This window comes from Callospermophilus lateralis, chromosome 18 (genome assembly GCF_048772815.1).
Source record: "Callospermophilus lateralis isolate mCalLat2 chromosome 18, mCalLat2.hap1, whole genome shotgun sequence".
NCBI lineage: Eukaryota > Metazoa > Chordata > Mammalia > Rodentia > Sciuridae > Callospermophilus > Callospermophilus lateralis.
The window spans coordinates 38802206-38823815 of record NC_135322.1 but is presented as its reverse complement, the minus strand read 5'-3'; the positions used below and the strand labels follow the sequence as shown (position 1 = coordinate 38823815).

The window sequence follows — 21610 nt, the reverse complement described above, 5'->3', positions numbered from 1 at the left end:
TCTGCCCGTGTGGAGGGCAGGTCCACCTGACCATGGTGTCCAGAGAGGTGCGCAAGGTTTCCCTCCTGGCCCTCTGGTCTTTCTTACTGAAAACGCTTCCTGGGGTGTAAGGACGACGCCTGCGGGCAGGGAGGTGGGCTTTCCGGTGTGACCCAAGCCTGGGGAGCTGGGTACGAAGGACAGGGGTCCGAGCCTCAGTGGAGACGTCTGTGGCGAGGACGGGTCTGTGCCTTCTCCTTTTCCCAGCCTGGCCGCGCCAAGGTCCCGCGGGAAGCCCACCCGGCGTGCAGGGCCAGAGCCAAGGATGTCCAGGAGGAGTCGCAGCCCACGCGGAGTCCGCCGGCCAGCCCGCCACCGCCGCGGAGAGCCGGAGCGCTGAGCGACGCGCGGCCCCTTCATTAGCTTCCCCTCCACGCGGCGCTGCATGCCTCGGAAAATAAGTTAGCAAACGGGGAGCCGTTTATCTCTTTTATCTTGGGGCCTGATCCAATTAAATAAGTGCACATTTACATTTGCATCCATCAGGCGGGAGCGCTGAGAGCCTGGGGTTTGCTCGGAGCAAATAAAAGCAGATTTCACTGGGAAGTGGCGTCTGGGCGCGCGGGGCTCGTTCGGGCGCCGGAAACGAGCGCTGCCCTGCGGGCGGCCTTGGGGGACGAAGGGCTGGGAGCTTCAGCCGACAGGAGGCGGGAGACCCCCAGGGGCCCCGAGGGGCAGGCTAGCTTAGGGGGTCCAGCCAAGAGCGGCTGCCCTCTCCCCGAGGCCTTCTCCTGTTAGGCCATCTGGACCCGCCTAGTACCCGGGACCCAAGTCACATTTATCGCCATAAACGAAAAGGAGACCGGGGCTGGCCTGGTCACAAAGGGAGACCTGCAGGGTGAGTCCAGGGATAGTCTCACCAAAGCTTTGGTTAGTTTGAGGGAAAGACAGACGGCCAGGTCTCAGTTGGGCCCGATTGCTGTCAGATGGTGCAGCCCCAAGGGATGCGAAGCGACACCCCGACGGTGCGCTCTGCTTACCCACACGTCCCCGCAGCCGAGGGAGACCAGTGGACACCACCCGTTAGCACTTCCGGCCGGGTGGGCGGACGCAGGGGTAAGCGTCGCACCTTTGCCATTGAAGGTGCTTTCGAAATAGGGTTCTAAGCGATGGCGGGGTAGCTTTTGTTTTCTTTGCTTTCCCTTTTTCTATAACGTCCACCCCACGGGGGGCAAAAGCTCTTAAGACCAAAACGGTTGCGCGGTACCCGCACCCGAGAGCTTTCCAAACTGCAGCTGGAATCCGACTGCGCTGCGTCCTGAGCGCCCGCGTGGACAGGCCTACAGAGGTGCCCGCGTGCGCACCTGGCGCAGAGCGGGAACGTCGCGCATGGCCTGGGCGGCGCAGCTGCGGCCCCACCCGCGGGCTATCTGGTAGCTCACGTATTTCTCAGTTGTCTGATGCCAGGTTTTTGAAACAGTGCGAAGCCATGGCGAGAATCCATAGGGTTAAAGCTGTTTTAGTCATGGGCCCTGTTCCACAAATCCCCAATGCTAACTGGGTCCTGGGGTCCAGGGCCGAGGCAACCTGGGGTGGTGAACAGTTTAAATTTGACCAGCTCAGAGTTCAGAGCTTAAGCCCTGCTGTGGGTGGGGGCTTAGCAGGGTTTCTCTTAACTCCCCCTCTCGGAGAGCCCGGTGGCTCTGGGGGACCAGTAGGCGGCGCCCTTCCTAAACTGCATCTGCTTCGGGCTCCTTAGGAGTGCAATCACATTCCTTTCACTTTGGGCATTTTGCAATGCGCTGTTGCGTGCCTCCACCGGATCTGGCAGCCACTTGCCCCGGACAGGTGGGCTGAAAGACAAGTCTTGCGAGGGAACCGCATTCACGACCCTCTCTCGCCTCAACCTTCCAGATCCCAAGAGCTGCGCACGTCTCGGGGAATGACTGGCCCCGACAGCTTTACAAACTAGGAGGCCTCGCAGCAGGCCTCGCACCTAAGCTAGTGGAAGGACATTTAGGGGCCAGGTACCCAAAACTCGGGAGCAGGAAGGAGAAAGGTCCCATCTCGCAACCTCCCAAGGTCCGCGTATGCCCCCTCGGGAATTAGTTGTAGTTACTGTCCCCTCACTCCCGAATCCCATGATCGGCCCTGTACACAGGGGTAGGGGAAGGGACCCAGCCCGTTCCTGGTTTGGCGCTGCCTCGGGGGACTGTCTGCACAGACCCCTTTCAGTGATCCCAGGACCCTTGTGGCTTGGGATTGATTCAGTGCCTTCTACCGAATGAAGCTCTCCTTGGGACCAGGAATCGGCCCAGCCAGGCGCAGGTGGCTACAGCCCCTGCAACCCAGCACCGAAGTGTCTTGGGCACTACACTGCTTGTCACAGCTTGAGCATCCCAATCCAAACCTGCCAACAAACACTGATCCCCGCACATGCAAGAAGGTCCCCAATCCCCAGCCCCTGCCTCCCTAGACGACCGGTGAGGTGACAAAACAGAGATTCTGGGAAGGACTTGGGACCCTACAGACAGACAACTACTTCTGGGATTAAACATAGCCATGATTTTCTAAACGTCCGCAACCTACATCTACCTGGCAGGCCATCTCCGAACTGGAAAGTCACTAGACAGTCATCAGAAAAGCCTCTGGCCATCGAAACTCTGCCCTGAAAAGAAAACTTAAGTGAGGGCTTTTACTCCAGACAACCAGGCGAAGAAAAACTATAGACCCTGCAGAGGTCAAAGGAGGTAGGGAAGTGGGCAGAGGACAGCGACTTGGGTACCAGCAGCCGAGCCCTGGGGAGTTTTGCTGCCCGGCCGGCTGCACTGCTCCAAGTGCAGCCCCTCGGTGGGGAGAAAGGCCGCTCGCTCCCTCCAGGGGCACGGTGCCGGTTCCCAGGCAGCCCGGCGGCGGGCGTTCGGCTTGCAGTCTGAGCCCTCGCAGTCTGACTTTGGAGGCCGCATCATTTGCATACACCCAGGAGCACAAGGAGGCCTGTAATTTTCTTTTTAAAGTCGTTGGTCAGGGTTTAGGGCCGTAGCTTCCAAAACCCCGCGGAGTTGAAGTCGTCCTTAAACTCCCCCCTTAAGAGAAGGAGACTGGCCCATTCTTCCCACTTTTTAGTAGACAAGGTGACTCCTGGGGCTGCATATTCAACAGGGGGTGAAATACTGATTGTGAGCCAGGCTGGAGGGGGTGGGGGGAGAGGCGTGGAGGGAGGGATGAGGCGCTGGAGGCGGTGGTCGGGAAGGAGCTAATCGTCTCTGGAATTCAATTGTTTAAAAAATCATTTATAATTAAAGGGACAAAATAAAATACGATCGTCTCATGCATATTTGATCATTCACACTTCCAGCTTTAAAATTATTTTCCCGGCGTGAATTTTCTCACTAATTTAAGCCTTCAAGTTCGACCACTCTTCGCTAAAACATCTGTACAAACGCTACTTTCAAAACTTGTTTAAATTCGAATAAACTAAAGAAGCCCCGTTGCAGGTGAAAAAACGGGGGAAAAAAGAGCAACAACTTCGATGCAACTTTGGCATGTGTTTAAAAAGCCGAGTAGGGTTAAAGCAATCCTGAGTAGAAATGCAAATATGTGCATTTTGATTTAGCCTAATTAAACCGATGTTATGTGCAAACACATTCTCTCTCTACACTGAGACTTGGGTTTAATAGAGCAAATTAATTCCCCTCGTCGGGGTATGTTTTTGCTGTAACACACCCCGTCTCCCCCCACCACCAAAAATTTCCCACGAAGTGAAACACGTTGGCGGCTCCATGTCAGGCGCAAAATGGAGACTCGGCACCCCAGCCAAGCCGGAACAGTGAGGGTTGGCTGGCCTCCGACGCTGGGTGGTGTCTCTTCCTCATTTAGATTTGAGATGCATCCTGAGTTTGCATTTTGAGATGAAATATGCGATATTAAGACGAAAAAAAAAATAAAACCTCAAAAATACTTCTGTAGCTACTGGGCCAAAACTCTTGAATCTGAACTGGGAAAAAAGTGCTAAAGCGACGACAAGCCTCATCGAGTCCACAATGGCCTCCTTATCTAGGCATATGACCTCCAGCTTCTAAAGCCACTTGTCCAAAAAGAGGCCCTTGGGGGAGGATCTCTGGATTCCTTCGGGGGCTCCCCTAGCTTCCCCCCAAATGACTGTGGCCTTCCCTACCACCCCACCCCCTTCCTCCCACTACCGGATCTCCTACTCTGCAAAGCGCAGGCTTGAAATTCAGGACAAGTGTGACACCTACCTGTGAAAGGGGGGAACGGTCCCCTGGCCGGTCCCAAGACCCCAGCCCCAAGGCTGCTTGGGCATCCACAGGGCCCCCCCGCCACCCGAATGGTCGCGGATGGAACGTTCACTAATTTAATCAAATCCAAAGAAGAGATCAATGGCCCATGTTGAAGGAGTAGAGGAGACAGTGACTTGGGAAAGCCTCCCCTTGGCATCCCCTGACGCTCCCCTCCCGCATTAGCCAGCAGCACCTTTGAAATAGTAATAAGGGCTAAATCCGGCATAAAATCGAACTCATTAGCAAAGTTCACCAGCTGATTGCTTTGCATAAAACACGACACTGATTGGAAGTAATTAGGTTAAGCGCTGGCGCTGGGGTGCTGCGTGTCTCTAGCTCGCTTTGCCATCTTTTCTCCCTTCTGGGCATACACTTGGGTCTCTTCTCCTTCCTCCAGGGTCCAATCTTCCCGGAGCAGCCCGCATCAGTGATCCAAATCCGCATTGCCCGGGCAGGGCCGGGTTCCCCCAGGCTGGGAGCCTAATTATGGCTTTCCCCATGGGGCTCTGAGGGGCTGTGGAACCTTTCATTTCCCACTTGGAAAAAAAGTTGCATTTGCACCTTTTGGACCAAGGCAATGGACAGTTTATTGAGGCTTCTAAAGAGTAATGAGTGGCTCTGATTCTGTTAAAATCTCTTTTAATTAAATATTTTGCATTTTACAAAGGCGGCTGCAGTTTCTTTTACTTTTTAAATCTAAGAGTATAACCTGTTTCCTTTCCATAATAATACTTTAGCTCATACCCAGAAAAATCAATAGGTGTAAAAAATTAAATTAAACTTGGTATTTTTAAACTATGAAACAGTTTTGGGGAAAACACAAATGTATATATTTATATTACAAAAAACATTAAATGCCTGTACAGGTGTCTTGATTTCATAATTTACTTCAAAGATATTGAATTATCAATTTAAATACAAAAATGCTACATTAAATATACAGAATAAGATTTAATACAAATCCTTTTTTAATTTCTTTCTTTTCGGTTGGTTAAGACATTTTTTTTTGTATGTGGAGATGTTTACATCTTTATGTCATCCATCTCCATAAACTATAAACTTTTGAATAGAAGGGTAGTTTATTTCTCTGTCTCTCTCTCTCTCTTTCTCTTGGTGATGGAAAAATAACTGCCAAGGCCATGGTTTTAATAAATTATGCAAGTCCGGGACCGACGCAGCCCGCGTTAAATGTCGGACATACCTTTCTTCAATTCATAGGGAGAGTCTTTGCACAGGTCTAGCTGAGACTGGCTCCGCAACATTTTCGGGTCCTTAGCCAAAGCGTCCGCACGGTTCAACACCGTCTGGTTTAATCCATTGAAATGAGAGCCCGGACCGGTTGTGGGCCCTGGCCCGGGCCCCGGGTGGCCGTGAAGGTGTCCGAAGGAGCCATAGTTCGTGTAGCCGGGATAGAAGGGCGCGGTGTAGTAGAGAGGCCGGGACAGCACCGTCCCGCCCGGAAAAGGACACTGCGCGGAGGGCGAGCGCGACGGCGCCGGGGCCGGCGACGCGCGGCTGCCTCCCAGGGTTTGCCCGGCTACAGGCCCGGGGCACGGTGGGCACGGAGAGCCGTCGCTCCCGCCGCCCCCGTCCTTGACCTTGTCCGAGGATGTGGCGATCTCTGCCAAAGACCACAATTTGGGTTTGGCGAGCACCGCTGGCGGCGGCGGCGGTGGTGGCGAGTGGATCACCGAGGGCCCGCCGGGACCGGGGGGCAGCTCTCCCGCGGATGGGTGCGAGCCGGGCGGCGGCGCGCCCGCGGGGTAGTGAGCAGCCGGGTCCTCCGCTAGCCGCGCCGCCGCTGGCCCCGCTGGGGAGGGCCCGCCGGCGCGGGGGGGCCCGGGCAGCGTGTCGTGGCGGCCCTCGGAGGGCGGCTCCTTAAAATCCGAGTCGCTGAGACTGCCTTCGGTCTCCTTGCCGGCGGGGGTGGGCGGCCCCTGAAGCCGTTCGCAGCCCGAAGTCGCCTTCTGCTCGGCTCCTGTGGGCGAGACCCAGGCTGTCAGAAACGCAGAGGCCACGCGGCGGGCCCGGGTTCCCGCCTGCAAAGGCAGAGACCCGGGCCCCAAACCTCCAGGCCCCGTGCGCGCCCCCTCCAGGCCCCCTATTCACTGAACTCCAGCTCCACAAATCCTTTCCCTCAGCCACCAACCTGCTTCAGGGCCTTCGGGGTCGCCCTTGTCCTCGGGCTTCTGGGGCTCGTCCTCGTCATTCTTCTCCAGGTCAATGTTCTCCTCCTCCTCTTCGTCCTCGCTGCGGTTTCGCGGAGTCCACGTCATCTTGTTCTCCTTCTTGAGGCGACGGCGCGCGTTGGCGAACCAGGTGGACACCTGGGTGAGGGTCATCTTGGTGATGATGGCCAGCATGATCTTCTCGCCCTTGGTGGGGTAGGGGTTCTTGCGGTGCTCGTTGAGCCAGGCCTTGAGAGTGGCCGTGGCGTCCCTGGTGGCGTTCTTCCGGTATGCAGGGTCCCCGTACGGGTAGGAGCCCAGGGGTGCAGCGTACGGGTGGTACCCCAAGGAGCCCGCCATGCCGGGTGTGTGGTCGTAGGGAGAGCCCTGCGGGGGACAGGCAGAGAGGAGGTGAGTGTGGGCCTCGGTCTCCACTGCCAGTTGAACGACCGTAGCACACTTTGCCTATGTCCCGGGGTTTGCGGGCGAGCCAGGCCCTCACTCCAGCTTCCCCTGGGGGAGGGCTGGTTGACTCAGACTGAGAAGCACACCGCCCCCCTCCTCCGAAGACAGCAGAGGCCCGGATTCCTGAATCTGGTCCTGCGGGGACCCCTGAAGCTGTCCCGACCTCGGTGCCACCCTGGTCTGCCGGGGAACGACCGTGCCCTGTGCGCAGACCTGGCCTCCGCGCCCGGCCCACCATCCAGATAGAGGCCTGGGCAGGAGCCGGGACTCCCTGCTCCGCTCTGGGGCGACCTCACGTTGGGCGCACGGGGGTAGAACAAGAGAAGCCAAGGCTTACTTTCTTTCTCTTTTAATCCACAAAGAAACGCAAAGGAAAGGCTGAGCCTTGCCTAGCACTCCCACCCTCCAGAAATGCTAACCCGAATCGAAGCCACTGCGCTTTTCCAGAAAGTGCACCCGGCCGAAAAATCCCGGATGCACCGCAGCTCGGTCGACTTTCCAGAAATTTAATACCTCCAAATCGGATTGTGAAGATAGGATTACGGATTTGCAACATTTTGGAGGATTAATTAAAGGCGAGGCCAAACACATTTGCATAGATTTAGCACGTTTCTGTTCTGATTTCGGATCTAATTCTTTTGAACTTTTCCAAAATGGCAAAACCAAAAAAATAAAATTTGCAGGGCGGCCGGGAGTTTCCGTTTGAACCAAATCCGGCTTTGATTGCAACGACCCTTCCCCTCAAAACCCTTCCCTCCACCTCAAGGATCCTAGCTGGACGCGGCTTTTCTCCGAACAACTCCTGCGCCCAAGGCCCGGGCGAAGCCCAGCGAGACAATCGCCCAAGTTTGTAGGGACCGCGAAGCCTGGCGGGGGAGGTCGGCAGCGGTGCCTAGGCCCGTGTCCCCAGCCGCCCTCGCCCGTTAGCCTGGCCCCGCTGCCCTCGCCCGCGGCGGATCCCACTCACTCACCACGTACGAGGAGAAGGCGGCGGCGGCGGCAGCCGCGGGATCGGCGCCGTATTGGAGGTGCGAGTTGTAGCCCGGCGAGGGCGCCGTGAAGGCAGTGGAGCCAGCGTAGGGAGAGAACGCAGAACCCGAAGACGAGCGGCCGAGCTCATCCGTACGGGGCCCCGAAATGACGCTGGTGCTGTATGCGGGGCACGAGTAGAGCGCCAGCGAGGCGGACGGCTGGTACAAGTAGCCCTGCGGGTAGGACATGGCCACACACGGGCATGGGGCGCGCCGCGCCGCGGCCGCCAACGAGCCGGGCGGCGCCCTGCGAGGGCGAGCGGGCGGGCACCTGGCCTCTGGCTGCCCTGGGCCGCTGCTCCTCGAGCCCGGGCTCCGGGGCTCCGGCCCGCGGCGCCTCCTGGTTGGCTTCCCGCGCGCCTCCGGCTGCGACCGCCGCGCCCGCTCCTCTGCGCGCCTCGCTCGCCCCGGCTGGGCTTTTTCCCCCTCCCCGCCCTTGCTGCTTTCTCGTTTTCCCCCCTCGCTCTTTGCACCGGGGGGCTCTGCTTTTGGCTTCGCAAAGGTCCTGCCAAGATGCTAAGTTGGAAATTGAGGATTCTGACGCCTTGTGCGCGCCCGAAGCTCCTCCTTCCTGGGGTGTAGTCGGTGGGAGGACTGGCAGCAGCCTCTGGGCGGCCACAGCCAACCCGGCCGCCAGGCGCGCCTCGCCCTCTCCCTCTTCCTCCCCGGCTCCCTCTCCCGCTCGCTGGCGTTCCCCTCGCCCCTCCCTAGCGCCCGCCTCTCCTCCGCCAACCCCCTCTCCCCCCTTTCTCTTGCCTCCCCCTTCTCCCCTCCCCGGTCTCTCCCTCTCGCTCTTTCTCCCAGACTCTCGAGCGCCGGCCCCAGGATGACAATCACATCCCGAGCGCGCCGATCTCCTCCAACTTTCCTCCCTGGCTAACTCGGGGCGGAGCGGCAGTCTCGACGCTCGGCGGGCCCCGATAGCGGGTCCGGCCGCTTGAAAGCACAAAGGGAGCGAAGCCGCAGGCTGCTCGGGCGAACGCTCGGTGCTCCCCTCTCCTCTCTGTGAGCGGATTTCTTGTTCTCTGGGAGGCTGGGCTACGAGGTGGTTCGCCACCCACTCCCCACTGGCTTCTCCCTCAAGCCAGGGGTCCCTGGAGCGAGTTGGAGATCCGGGATTAAGGTCCCCGAGACAGCCAATGGATGCCGGCGCCCTGGGCACAGGGAGTCCGGGATGACTGCCCCTCTGCGCTGGCAGCAGCAGAAGCAGCAGCGGCAGCAGCAGCAGGTGGGCGAAAGCCAGGCCTCGGCTCGGCCTTCTTTCCACTGACCACCCGGCGGGACTGCGAGGGAGGCGACACTGGGGTCCTGGGACTGCCGAGGTAGCCTTTTTCTAGAGGAGAGGTAGTGGACAAGAACTATCAAACGGAGAAGGTGCTACACTGGAGTAGGTCCCCAGACCTCCTCGCCCCCTCTCTACCTCTCCTTCCACCCCGCTGTGGCGCAGCGTCCTTCGGTCGGTTTTCCGTGGGCAACTCGCCCTGCTAGGTCGGTAGTGGCGAGGGTGCGGGTCCCCTTCCCTTTTGTTCAACTAAGTTGCCTTGCCTTTCACATGCACTCTCGCACCCGCCCAAGCTCCACTGCAAACACTAGGCAGAGCAGTGCCCAACCCAACCACTGTTTGTTCAGCGAGGCGCTGGCAAGACAAACACAACTGAGTCACAGGCAGAGCCCTTGCCCACCACGGCCACTCAGTTAGAATACAAAACAGATCCTCTCCCAATCTCTCCGCCTCCCGCCGCCTCCAGTCACCGACGCACTCGAACTCCGGGACAGACAGGGGCGCTGGTGAACCAGACAGGGGCCTGCCCAGTGTCGGGCACTGCGGGCGAGTTCTGTGCATCAGAGACTTCGTGAGCTTTTATAATGGAGCCACGCGCTACCGAAGCACCACATATACAAAGTTTCTTACAATGACTTTGACACACTTTATATCCTGAGCTTCAGCCAGAGCAAACACTAACCCCAACTCCTCACACTGGCACCCGCGCGGCGGCGCGCCTTCACGCACGCGCGCTGACTCCTCCCCTCCGTCGGCTCCCCATCGAGGTTCCGCCCCCCAGGCCGACAGAGCGCTCCGGACTACAGTATCCGAGAGCCTCTCGGTCAGCCCCGCCCCTCCCGTTACACGGCCTTCGCCTCTGATTGGACGCCGTCTTCCATTGGCCCCGCCCCTAATGACGTAGACTCGCTTCCCTCGGAGTCCCGGCACCGAAGGGGCGGGGCCGGGCGGGGCTTCGCTTGCACTATTGTCATGGAGACGAGAAGCCGACGGCAGCGTGCAGCCGGGACAGGATTCGGGGCCGAGGGGGTTGCGAGCCCGCCGACATTGGAGCGAGGCGCAGCAGCCAGCACAGCCCGAACTCGGGAAGCGCGGAGCAGGCCAGTGGCGGCCTCTCGGCTCACCCTCCCGGGCTCGGGGCGGTCTTGGTGGCGGCCGGGAGCAGCCGGAGCGTCCCCGCCCCGCTGCCTGGGCTCCCGCCTCCCGCGGCCGCGCGGCTCCTCCGCGCCCGCCCCCGGCTCCGCCCGCCGCCGCCGCTGCAGCCCTTCGTGCTAACGGTCGGTGGCAGCCCGCGTGCGCCGCCCGCCGGGGACTCGCGCCTGCCACGAGGGAGCGTCCGCGTCCCGCGAGCCCGCTCCGCGGAGCAGAGGTGAGCCCCCTCCGAGCCGGGTCCCAGTGCCGCGCCGCCGGCTTCCGCCGCCGAGGACAGCCACGTCCCCTGGTGGACCAGGAGGCGGCGGCGGGGCCCCGCGCGTGGGCCGCGAGAACCTCCGATGCGCCTCTCCCGGTGTCACCGTTCGCGGGAGGACGCGCGTGAGCGTGTCCCCTGCGTCCACGCGTGTCCCCTCCATCACTCTCTCGGCTCTGGTCCAGTACGTTGGGTTTCTGAAATGGAGCCGTGGGGGTTTGTGCCACCGAGAATCCGAGTCTGTCACGCAGACATCCTCATTACACAATCCTACCACTCTGGACCCACGGCTGTTTCTCTCCCCCCGACCACCTCCCTGATCCCCCCACCCCGCTTTTGGTCTCTTCTTTTTTGTGTCCGGGAGGACTGGAAAGAATCCTGCAAGATATTGAAGCATTTCGAATTTATGGTTCTGTTGCCGTGGTTGTCACCTCCGCTCTACGTCAAATTTAAGACTCATTTCTTAAGGATGTCTCTATTTTCTGCTTTATTTGCACATTGATGGCTCTGCTGCTCGGCTGGCCACGGCCGCCCGGCTTCTGAGACAGAATTGTGCTAATATGTGAAAGGGAAGGACTGATGATTAGTAGGCAGGCGGAATTCAGACTGCATCAGGCTGATGTTCTCCCTTTTTTTAGATGATCGCTTTCACGTTTTCTCTGGTGAACAAGGAGTTTTAACTTTGTATCTTGGTGGTGAGGCTCTGTTCCCCATTCTTTCCCTTTCTATTCATCAGCTTTTCCATTTGAGAATCAGTTTACTTGTTAGCAGTAGTTTCACAGGTCTCTTGTCACAGAATCTCTTTTCTCCACCAGCAGAGGTGAAATCAACCAACCCAACTCTCATCTCAGATTACCCACAAATTTTTTTTCTTGGCTTTTCTTTTTACTTACCACTGCATTTGTATCTTTCTGAGTATGTTAACTTACACTAGGGATAGGTTTGCTCTGATTGTTTTTAACATGGGGCTCTTAAACTTCATATTTAAACTTACTAAGGGTTTATTGGTTTGTCTTGTCTGCTTGGATCCAGTTATGCATAACTCTTAAAAGGTAAAGCTTTCAAACATGATCCATAATTGTATTGTCAGGACATGGCCATGAAGCTTGCTCTTCGAGTTTTTTACTGTATAGTTGTCATTGTTTCAATCAAGTGCAAAAGAGGTTACTCCTGTTTACTTAGTGTAATAGCTGTTTACTGTTAAAACTTTAAAGACTCATAAAAGTAGGGCTGCTGTATTTTAAAAGATCTCATCATTCTTGTGGGAGAGACACAACACCAACTCCAGGAAAGGCAACAGATTGCTTCTGTCATATCGCTTGGCTGTTTTAGAGTGTACTTAAAGGATTATGATTGATAAGGCTGTCTTGCCAGAGAATGTTGACACAGGTGTGCATCGTTATCTTAATTAAGATCCTGAGAAAATGTTGTCTATAAATGGAGACATAAGAAGGGCAGCATATTTTTTTTTTTTTTGTACAGTTTTGCTTTTGGAGAATTTAATTGCACTTGAAACCTCTCTTTCTGCTTGCAGATTTTGTGAGCAGCTTGGCAACAGAAGTTTTAGAGAGAAATGGTAGTTTAATGTTAAGTGTTCTGGCATGTAGTAATACTACTTGTGGCTTTTTGGCAAAACATTTTCTCAGCTTGCTTTCTTTGTACTCTACCTTTGTAGAATAAATGGTTTCTAATTTTGAAAAAAAAAATAAAAACATAAGACTGCAGTATATGATTAAGCAAACATTGGTGTTTAGAAAACACCTTTTGAGGAAGCCATGCTTAATGTTCAGAAACAGGAATATGACAAAAAGGTGCATACATGCGAAATGTATGCCACTGGAATTTTTTGGAGAGGAAAGAGTCTCCCATGATGTCTCAATGGTGGGAAACAGTTTCTTTTCCATATTATCAAGTGCCTAGCTACAACATTTGTGGAATGCCTTGTTTTTAGTTCTAGAAATAGAGGAGAACTTATGTTTTCCAAAATATTGTTCTGTAAATTTGAATTGATGAGCAAGTGGAGAAGATGCATTAGTTTAAGGATCTGAATCATAACCTGGGTGTCCACTAAAATAACATTACTGTCCTTCACTCTAAATCTCTGACTGCAAAAACAATGGCAAGGCGGATGCTGCTGATTATATTACCTTTGGCTTACCCAGCACCTAATACCCCTTAACATAAGGATTACATTAAGATTTCCCCCTCTCTTTGTAGCGCACTCTTTCCTGGAAGCTGGCTGTCCATCAGCGTGTGTGAGAGAGGTGTGTGTGTTTTCCCTTTAATATTAAAACTCATTGTAGAAAGAGGAAATGAAAGTAGAGGAGACCACAGGCATATGATCATGATCGGAAAAGCCAGGTGTAGAGTCACAGCTCATTCTTGACTCCAAGGATAATTAGCTGGTTAGAATTACATGGTAAACTAAAATCAAAGGGAGACTTATTTAGATTTGTTTGCTCAAACTAAAACAAGAGCGTTAATTTAGAGATAATTGCTTTATTTATCCCTCAGCCCCCCATCAAAATTTTTTTTCTTTGGCAGCTGCATCTCCATCCTCATGCTATTATCCATGTGTTATTTAAAAATTTATTGTGTTGGAAGAGATGAAATAGGAACATGAACTAATTGCATATCATCAGTTTTGATTGATAGCATCAAGTAATTATTAATATATTTATATATTCTAGAAATCTTAGGAAAAATTAAAAATGTTCTTTAGTTGATATCATGGAAATAAATGAAATCCTATAATCCTGAATGGATTAAATATGTTCTTTTAAATAGATTATAAATATTATACTTTGAAACCATGTTTTTATTCTAAACTAGCCCAGCCTGTTTTTGAGTGGTAATATCTCAGTATCTTTCTTTTTTTTTTTTTTTTTTTTTCCTTCTCATTTTCTAGGTTATGTGTTGATGTCTGTATTTTTAACATCTTTTTGGCATATTTGGTAGCTGTTTGGTGGAGAATAATTTTTCTAAATAGGATAACAGCTGGCACAGCTTTAAGAATGTGTAAAAATCTAGAAATTCTATTTTCCTTTTCAATAATGAGTTTGGATTGCTTTCTCGGCACTACTCTGAAGTGTGATACTGATAACTTATTTCTGCATAAATCTGCAATGTTTTTATAGCTGTATTATACCTAAGCACCAATTTAGCTTGGCAAATTAACTTAAATGCTTCAAAATTGAAAACCAGTATATTCTAATGTAGTTTGAGTTTAAGTCTTTATTAGTGAGGATGAACTTGACATTTGTTCAGGAGAAGGGAATATAATTTTCTCCTGCAGTTGTGATTTATGTAATCCATTTTTCTAGCCTTTTCTCAAGCTAATGATATTCCACACCTTGATACAGCTTTTATTTGTTTATTCACCATAATATGGAGTGATACCTTGGAGAAAATTAGATTAGATATTCATATCTAATATCCCAGAAGTATTGCTAGTCTTCTGTGTTTCCTTAAACAGAATCATTTCCATTTTCTATACAGGTGATAAGTATGATGCTTCCATAATACGTTTGGATGTTTTCAGCTAAGTTCACTTTCAATCTGTGGGGTTCCTCCAAATGTTGGCTGAAATTTATTCTTGCATGTCCCAAGGCTCATCTGCAGGTGAGTGTCTGCACACACACACACACCGTGGGGATGCTTGTGTGTGGAGTGACTCAAAATAGCATGAGGGTTGGCTTTACCAAAGAATTGACACTGGTGACAGAGGCTAAGTACAGAAGGTAGAGAATGCCACTTGAGGCCTTTCAATATTAAAATTCCATTATTGCATTCACCCAGAGTGTTGTAAATAGAAAATTTTTGGATTCGTAGAATGACACTGGATAATTTATTTATTTTTATTTGTCATGTTTCCTGGAATTACATTGAATAATTCATTTGAATGATACTACTGGATAGCAAAATTTATAAAGTAACTCAGTACCTTTCATAAATATGAAGACTAAGATATTTTATAGAAATACAATTATTATTTTTAAAAAAGACTCTACTTGTACCAAATCGCATTTTGGGATTATTTTAATTACCTAGTTCTTTTAATGGTAAATTTTGTCATCCAGTCATGAGTACCAAACTCTTAGTGGTGAAGAGTATACAGGTGTAGACAGAACTTGCCATTTCTCATTAAAATTTGGCTGCTGAATATAGGTGCATGAGAAAGAATTATTTTGCAGAATATTTGTGTTGTCTAGTGGGCAGAGCAAGGAATAGGACTTAGTATCAGAATATTTTGTTGAGTAAAAAAATTAGTATATGACAAAAATAAAAATCTAGTTCTACAGAAGGCAGTATAGTTAGCATATATTTCGATAGAAAAAAAAATTCTTCTCTGTGATACTTTTTAAGGCATTAAAGTGATTTTTACTGTAATGTGAAATAATAATTGATTATAAATAATAGACTTGCCTTCCCCCTTTAACTGATTGGGACTTATGGAAGGGGGTTTCGTGTATGGCCGAGAGCTGAGGCATTCCAGCAAGTGAGAAAACATGACACAAATATCAAGAAAATGCTCAGCAGGGACGGGGAGGGCAGTCTGATTCCTCTTTGTTTACCTTTAAGCTTCTTTTTTGTTTTGTTTTAAACCATGTACAGAGTTGTTGAATTTAAGAGATGAAAGGATCTAGATGGTTGTTTCTTTTTCCTTCTAAGGATAAATATGGGGAAAAAAATCTAAACATATATGCAGATTTGTTGAATTTCACATCTGTCATCTGCCAAATTTATTATGAAAACTCATATTTCACATGCACTGAAGGTGTAATTCAAATGTACTTAAACTCTATTCCTTTTATAATAAAATAGACGTGGGCAAGGTCTGCCACTGTAGAAACCAGAGGGAAGCGGCCTCCAGTCTTGGGCTAGGGTTGATTAATGGATAAGGTCATACTAAATGTTCTCTGGTGGAAATCGCTAACGAGTATGCTTTTTGAGAAATGTATCATTCAGGAATAAAATCAATTGAAGTATTGGTAATTAAATTGTGATCCCACAAAGGAAGGAAGAGGACGGAGAGAGGGGGCTGACCATTCTGTTCTTCTTTCCAGGAGTCCACAGCTCCTAATGGATCTAGTGTCCTGGCTGTTGGAAGAAGAGATTCTGCAGACAGGGAGGTAATATTCTCTCTTTTAAAATAAGACTTTTCTTTGTAATCCTGAACCATCATTATATATATAAGAATCTTGTCCACTAGACAGCCTTTTCTTTGAATTTGGGATATGCAAGCAGACTTATTTTCCTCTGCTAAGTTTTTGAGCCTGCTTCTCTTAGGGTATGTCAGGGCTGCGTTGGGAACACTGAGAAATATCCTTTTGGCAGACTCAGCACCCTTAAAATAGCTTCTTTCTGAGACTGAGCTCTGTGATGGTGTCCTGGTCGGTGCTAGTAGGTGACTAACATTTCAGTTTGTGGTTGACACGCACGCCTGCAGCCTTGTCCCACTGTCCCCCGATTACCTCGCGGTCCTTTGTTGGTTCACTGGGGGATGTGTTCTCTGCAGGGTGATTTGCTGCCAGCCATAGCCAGGCTCAGAGGGGAGGACTTGGTGGTTGGCAGCTGGTTCCAGAGCCCTGGCGAGAAGTGAGTTGGGCCCGCCTGGGGCGTTCCAGTGCGTGCACCAGCAGCTCAGCACATGGCTGCCTGTCCTGGTTCCGGGCTGTGGGTCTCTCTGCGCTCTTCCTGAAATCCTAGGCCCTGGTAAAGCTTTCCTTTTCCACTTGCGAGATTGCCTGGCTACTGAGCCTGCAGCTGTTGCGGGGATTCCCATGGAAGGAGGACTCTTGCTTGGTTCTGGGGGATGCCTTTGGTGCTTTACCCACGTGCTTTTTTTGTTTTCAAAAACCTGGAGTTGGCCTTGGAGAAATACACCTAAGATTCTTGAAGAACAAAAATTGGGTTCGATTTGGATCTATCAGAAAAGACTCTACTTCCTGATGCCAATCTGCACATTGATGATGCAGGTTAAATTAGAAATTGGTGTTTGTAAAAGACCAATTACTTCGTCTCAGATCTTTCTACAGGCTTCTGTTGTGGAATGGTATTTGTATCTATTTGTTTTCCTTGTTAAGAAAAACTACTTTTCTAGTCATCAAAGATGTCTGCCCCCTGAACTCTATCTAGGGAGGAATATTAATAAAACAATAAAGGACTTCATGGTGTCTAATTGTGTAATTAGGCAATTGGTAAGAAATGTGATAACTAAAATTGGTTTCATCCACTAAAGGAACTAGCGTACATTTAAAAACACAAACTTTCAGAAAAGAGACTAATCTTCATGTCAAATAGTGTTTGGGGTTAACCCAACAGAAAGGCAAAATATACCAATTTTCAGATTCTTTTATTCACGCCTATACAGAGGGTAATAAGCAGCTGAGGAGACCATAAAATATAGTGTAAGAAAAAAATGGGAATATCAAAGCAATTATTCGAAAAGCAGTTTACATTTTTAAAACTCTTCAATATTATGACCTTGAGCAACTTTTGCTCTTGGATGCTGGGTTATCACACTGGTTTTTTGTATATCCCTCTGTGGTGTAGCTTGTATATGGAGCACAGGGCTGTATCTGGATTGAACAGGTCTCACTGTATTCCTTTACAGCTGCTCTTAAGTCATCAGAGTATCATCTTGACATCAATGACACTGTTTTTAATCATTGTTTTGAACATAGAATTATGGATATTCTGAAATGGAAATGTCTTATTTTTCATTCCAAATTTTATTCTCTATAATGGACTTTTAAAATTAAAGGCCTGTGAGTATACTTTGAGTCCTGGGCTAATTTTCTAGGCATCAGAACACAGAAAAGCAGCCTTGATTGATTTCAAACTGCAAAAGAGGCAGGTAAAACCATTTTCAGCGGAAATTTACTAATGCAGCAACCCTTTAAATTAAATGTTTGTTAACATAATAGTGATGGCATGTTCTCCTCCTCCTCCTCGTGGTTTTGTCCGACTGGATGTTCCAGTGGCAGTCGCACCGACTGTTAAGTGTTTAAATGATGACACCATTATGTGAAGTGATTTTGAAATGAGAGATTCCAGCCAAGAATTACATCTGCTCCCATCTCCTTCAAATCATACTCTCTGGCAGTGCAGATTATGATTGATTTGTTTGTGACAGATTGCAGGAAACAGTCATTGATTTTTCAATATTTTACCTTAAAATTATTTACAGTTGTAACCATGGGGAGGTATTTCCATGGCTGTCAGCCCCTGAAAGACTAGGATAATATTCCCTGCTCTCTGACAAGACAAATTACCTGTAATGAGTGCAGTAGCTGAAGGGTATACTTTTATTTTAAAATATGTCAATAACCCCAGTGACTAAACGAATATTGATTTAGCATAATGAAGCCTGAGTAATGTGAAAATGAGCTTTTTCAAGGGGCTTGGTAAAGACTTTCTTTTTTAGCTGGTTAGAAGAACCTTTTCATTCTTCCCAGTAGCTGGTTGAAATCCTGAATCTTATAAGCAGGAATGGTAGTGTTGCTTGTGATAACTCAATATTTCTTCCTCATTTTAATAATTCTTTTCAAGTCTGATTTTCAACCTTCATTTTTGCCATGGAATAGCTACTGATCTGTTTGATGCAATCTTAAACCGACTTCAGTATCTTTACAATTTCAATATATTTTGCATGGAAACCTCTGGTACTGAATATTAAAATTTAACTGTATCCACAGTTGTTTGTAGAGGACATCATAATTGCATGAAGACATTTCAAGTGGGTCATTGTAGTATTTAATGTGCCATATTTTATGGTAGACTGACTTTCAGTCTCTGGACATCAGATTGCGTTCCCTGGGAATGACGATTAATCTACTTAAGTACTGATTTTTTTAGGCATCAGTGCAGGTTTTCATTTTTGTTAGACTTCTGCTCTTTTTGGGGGGAGGGGGAGGAGTGTATTAAGATCTCAATACATAAAATCCTTCCAACAAAATAATAGTAAGAGGTATATACCTGCATGTTTATGTGTCCAGGTGTTTGAAGATTTTATATCCGAATATCTCCATATCTAACTTGGTAGGTGGAAAAATAGGGCAGACAGGGCTGGGAATGCAGGGAGAAAAGTAAGTATTTGAACAAGATGTCAAACTGATATTTCATGAGCACCTAACTCATTCTATGGTAACTAGTAGTCATAAAATCATTAAGATCAATAGGCAAAATCCCTTCAGAAATTAAAAATGAGTTATGATTTAAAGGCACTCCAGATGGCTGTATGGATGCAAGCTCTCCTACGGCATGGCATATTTCTTATATGGAAATTATAAATACATCTTTTGATGGCAGAAAGGATAGACTTGAGAGTATAAAATAATTGTGGTTTTTCCCCCAGGAATTTGCCTAAGGGTATGACACAGATGATCTCTGCCACTGTCTTTGTTGTGTTCTTAAATGAACTGGGTGCTTCAGGAAATCCTGCACTTGTGATTCCACATGCTGCAAGATTTCATGTGTCCATCGTTACCTGCCTCCCATGTTCTTTCTCTTTTTCTACAAAAGTAGTTTTAAAATCCAGAAATATGAGGAATGTGCCGTCATCGTATATGAAACTAGTAGGCCCAATTCTTCAAAGATTGATTTGGTCTTATGGTTTTTTTAAATCAACGCAGTATCCATAGAATCAGTTATGTCTTCCAGAAAAAATAATTTAGATTTTTCTTTCTCGATAGATTTTTGAATAAAGCATATTTTCTTCAGGCAGATCTATGCCAAGAAAAACACCTATGTTGTTGTTCAGTTTGGAGTAAAATTAAAAATGCATTAAAATCAATACTTTCTTACCCCACCATTTAGTTTGAACGTGTGTGCTCATTTTATGGCACACAGAGAACTGTTTATGTGAGTTAAGAAATGTGTAGGTAAAGTGAAGTTTTTTTTTTCTGGGAAAATTATTCTCTTCTGGATACTATGCCCTTCTCTCTTTTTCTTTTTTTTCCCCCTTGGAAAAAAATCACCCTGCCTCTGTGCTTCTTTAGAGAACAACTATTTATATAAAAAATTTTAAATTATGCAAGTCATTGCCTGGGGTTAGTTAAAACACTTGTTTTTGAAAATGACAAAATATCCCTGCCTTTAAAAATCTTTCTTGTATTTGTATCTATCAAGATAAACAGTTTACTTTGATACGGTACATACCAACCTATTTAGTTAATTATTTTTCCAGAATTCACTTTACTGTGTTTCGTCTAACCTTTATGATAACTTAATATAGGGACAAATTAGCATATAATTCTATTTTCCATGTGACCTCAACCAGTTGCAGAATTGTACCACCACCGTCGGGGGCCCCCGGATGGTCCATGTAGACTGTAGCATGAAATGTTTGTAAGTGTCTGGTGCGGCCTGGCTAGTGTTTTTGTTACCAAAATTGTTTTAAAGTAAGCAATTAGAAGAAACACTTCACCCCATTACTAAGTTATTAAAACACCTCCTAAGGTAGCATTTTTAATTAGTGTGCATAATTGATTGGTGACTTGTCTTCTCCCAGGCAGAAGCAGCCTGGGAAGCTCAGAGTGATCAGGAAGTATAAGGTACTGGGGACTGACCCGGCAGTGATCGTGGCAACTAAATGGTTTGTTTTTTTTCCTTTTAGATTCAGCCATCGGTCTTTGAAATTTCCTGACATCCGTTTCAGTCTAGATGGAAAAGAATTGGAAAAATCAAGCGCTCAGGGGATTTAAATAATGTTTTGAATGTTTCTGTTTATAGACGACAGTATTTTTCCGGTTGAGCTCCTTGGGGTCCATGTAGCGGAAGGGTAAACTCTTCTTCATCATCAATTGTATTGAAAATGCTTATGATATAAAAATGTTGCTGAAATAATTTCTGTTTGAAACAAAGTGAAGGAAAAAATGAAATAAATTTTATATGGTGACTGTTTTTCTAAAATGTCTTTATTGGATTGAATGAATATTTAGACTTGAAAAAGAGGGTCCAAAAAAATCCCTTTATCTCAGTAATTCTGTCAGATAGCATTAGAGGTGGTTTAAGATCACTTTCTAATATGACTCTATTATAGTTATTGGACATAAAAGCCTTGAAAGGTATCGTATGTGTATTTTAATTCTCTATATTAGCCCCTGTGGGATGGAGCATTTCCTTCCTGAACATCTCTATTAGTGCCATTCAGATAAAAGGAACAATTGCCACAGAGGTGGAGCATTGGCCATGTGTTGGAACGTTTGATTTAAAACGTAAAAAAGATTGGCATCCGGGTCTCCCTGGAGTGGACACATTTGGGGTTACTCTGCCATTGGCGAATTCCTTGTCATGACCTCTGTAGCACCTATGGCAAAAATGGAGGGGTAGCTCTCCAAAGGAGGCCTCCTGCCCTGTGGCCAGAGGGAGTCCCTACAGGGAACCTGGGAGAGTCCCAGGACCCTCACAGAAACTGCTGGGTTTGGAACCATCTGATTCCACAGTTTTCGCAGACTCCAGGGGCCATAATGAATTCTTAACCCTGATCTCAGTGAGGCCAAGTACATTTAGTAGGCTAGAATGTTTCCTTTTTCTTTTTTATTGAATTTGTATATTTTGAGAGGATTCTAGATTCGCATGCAGCTGTACAGTGAAGTGCAGAGGACTCCTTGAGCCCCTACCCAGGTTCCCCCATAGTAGCATCTTGCAACATATGGTGGAATATCACAGCATTGATGTTGATGTCCTTACAGGCAGGACAGGAACTGCTCTCTCCACCACGGCCACACCTGCTCCTCTCCCATCCCACCTGCTCTTTAACCCTTGTGTTGTGGTGTGGATGTGAGGTGTCCCCTGCAAAGCTTGTGTTAGACAGTGCAGGAGTGTCCAGAGGGGAAACGATTATGAGAGCTGCAGCCACTTGGGTGGATTAATCCATTTGATGGATTAATAATGTGAATGGACTCCTGGGTAGTAACTGTAGGCAAGTGGGGCTTGGCTGGAGGGAGGGGGTCCCTGGGAGTGTGCCCTTG

At 48.7% G+C, this 21610-nt stretch overlaps 1 protein-coding gene and 1 long non-coding RNA gene across 2 annotated transcripts; one reads left to right on the top strand and one right to left on the bottom strand.

Annotated features, from left to right (window-relative positions):
- Window positions 1-4958: 4958 nt before the first annotated feature.
- On the bottom strand, window positions 4959-8279 carry Irx5 (iroquois homeobox 5). Its single transcript, XM_076838895.2, has 3 exons — window positions 7885-8279; window positions 6430-6835; window positions 4959-6258 (listed from the first exon to the last, which is right to left on the bottom strand). The coding sequence occupies exons 1-3, from the start codon at window positions 8131-8133 to the stop codon at window positions 5465-5467; spliced, it is 1449 nt and encodes a 482-aa protein (XP_076695010.1). The 5' UTR covers window positions 8134-8279; the 3' UTR covers window positions 4959-5464.
- Window positions 8280-10490: 2211 nt separating this feature from the next.
- LOC143384421 (uncharacterized) lies at window positions 10491-20523 on the top strand. Its single transcript, XR_013089315.2, has 4 exons — window positions 10491-10595; window positions 14133-14255; window positions 15701-15766; window positions 20254-20523. It is a non-coding gene; the product is annotated as an uncharacterized LOC143384421 (long non-coding RNA).
- The last annotated feature ends 1087 nt before the right edge of the window (window positions 20524-21610 follow it).

Bases quoted from the DNA above. Each gene is read 5' to 3' on its own strand.
- Irx5 (XM_076838895.2), bottom strand. From the start codon at position 8,133: ATGTCCTACCCGCAGGGCTACTTGTACCAGCCGTCCGCCTCGCTGGCG. The intron at 6,836-7,884 runs GTGAGTGAGTGG...TGTCCCCCGCAG, and splicing joins CCGCCTTCTCCTCGTACGTG to GGCTCTCCCTACGACCACAC. The intron at 6,259-6,429 runs GTTGGTGGCTGA...TCTCGCCCACAG, and splicing joins CCCCGAAGGCCCTGAAGCAG to GAGCCGAGCAGAAGGCGACT.